General features: G+C 52.8%; 2 protein-coding genes across 9 annotated transcripts in view; one reads left to right on the forward strand and one right to left on the reverse strand.

The window, feature by feature from the left end:
• The window catches only part of PTX3 (pentraxin 3), a 5875-nt gene extending 5010 nt beyond the window's left edge, over positions 1 to 865 (reverse strand). The window contains exons 1-2 of the mRNA XM_015565359.1: positions 549 to 865; positions 5 to 109 (exon numbers count right to left, since the gene is read on the reverse strand). Coding sequence (XP_015420845.1) covers positions 5 to 109; positions 549 to 678 — 235 coding nt within the window. The 5' untranslated portion in view covers positions 679 to 865. The remainder of the gene's footprint in view (positions 1 to 4; positions 110 to 548) is intronic.
• VEPH1 (ventricular zone expressed PH domain containing 1) overlaps positions 1 to 994 on the forward strand; it is a 209373-nt gene that overhangs the window by 50592 nt on the left and 157787 nt on the right. The gene's annotated exons all lie outside the window — the stretch shown is intronic.

A 994-nucleotide genomic window follows, 5' to 3' on the forward strand; every position in this document is an offset into this window, starting at 1 on the left:
AGGCCGTCGGTGGCCTGCAGCAGCATGCTCTCCCTCATCTGCGAGTCCTCCAGCATGATGAAGAGCTTGTCCCACTCGGAGGGCTCCCGACGGCAGTCACACGGCGTGGCTAGGGCGCAGGGACACAACACATTACGCGCCCGCCCAGACCTTCCTGGGGTGTGAGTGGTCAAAAGCTGACCTCTCTAAGTGGCCCCAAGTTCCTGCCCATCCCATCACCCCCTTTCCCTGTAAGGGCACCTCAAAGAAGCCGCTTGTATATATCTGGAAAAGGACAAAAACCTTTCAGGCTAGTCTATATTAACTTGAACTCTAGGAAACTGCCGTTCATGTGGCTCAAGTGTCTGCGATTTCATATGGTTCCGATCACGATGTATCTGTGACAGAAATAACTTTTTGAACTCCTTCCTGAAGTGTTTCTCTCTTTTTGCAAAACAGGCTATACTTTTTATCCCGTTTCATTAGCTACAAAGTCTAGGCATTAGTTTGAGACCCAAAGAGCTGGATCTGCAGTTAGGGGTTAGCAGAGAGAGTTAACGTGAACTTACGGTCCTCGGTGGGATGAAGTCCATTGTCTATTTCGTTGTCCAAATTCACGTACATGAGCTCATAGTCATCCGAGTTCTCGGCGCGCACTGCAAACCAGAGAACACAAAACAGAATCGCACAGAGATGCATTGCTGGAGGGAGACGAAGTTCTTCGGAGACTTCCCACAGCTGGCGGGAGGAGCCGGGGGAGAGCCGCACCAAGTAGCAGAGTTGGAGCGGAGGAGAGTGAGAGTGAGCGGCAGGAGCCCAGCGCCCTTAATAAATGCTGGGGACGCCTGAGTGGGGATGAATGAGTAATGCCGGTGGCACTGCATAACGGGAGTTCCCCTGAATTTGAGGGGGAGGGGGCTGGGTGGGAGGGCGAGGGGGACGTGGAGGCTGCACAATAGTAAACCACAAAGGTTTGCGCTGCAGTCAGATTAATTGGAGGAGGGTCATAGGGGAA

Source organism: Myotis davidii, unplaced genomic scaffold (assembly GCF_000327345.1).
Source record: "Myotis davidii unplaced genomic scaffold, ASM32734v1 scaffold570, whole genome shotgun sequence".
Taxonomy (NCBI): domain Eukaryota; kingdom Metazoa; phylum Chordata; class Mammalia; order Chiroptera; family Vespertilionidae; genus Myotis; species Myotis davidii.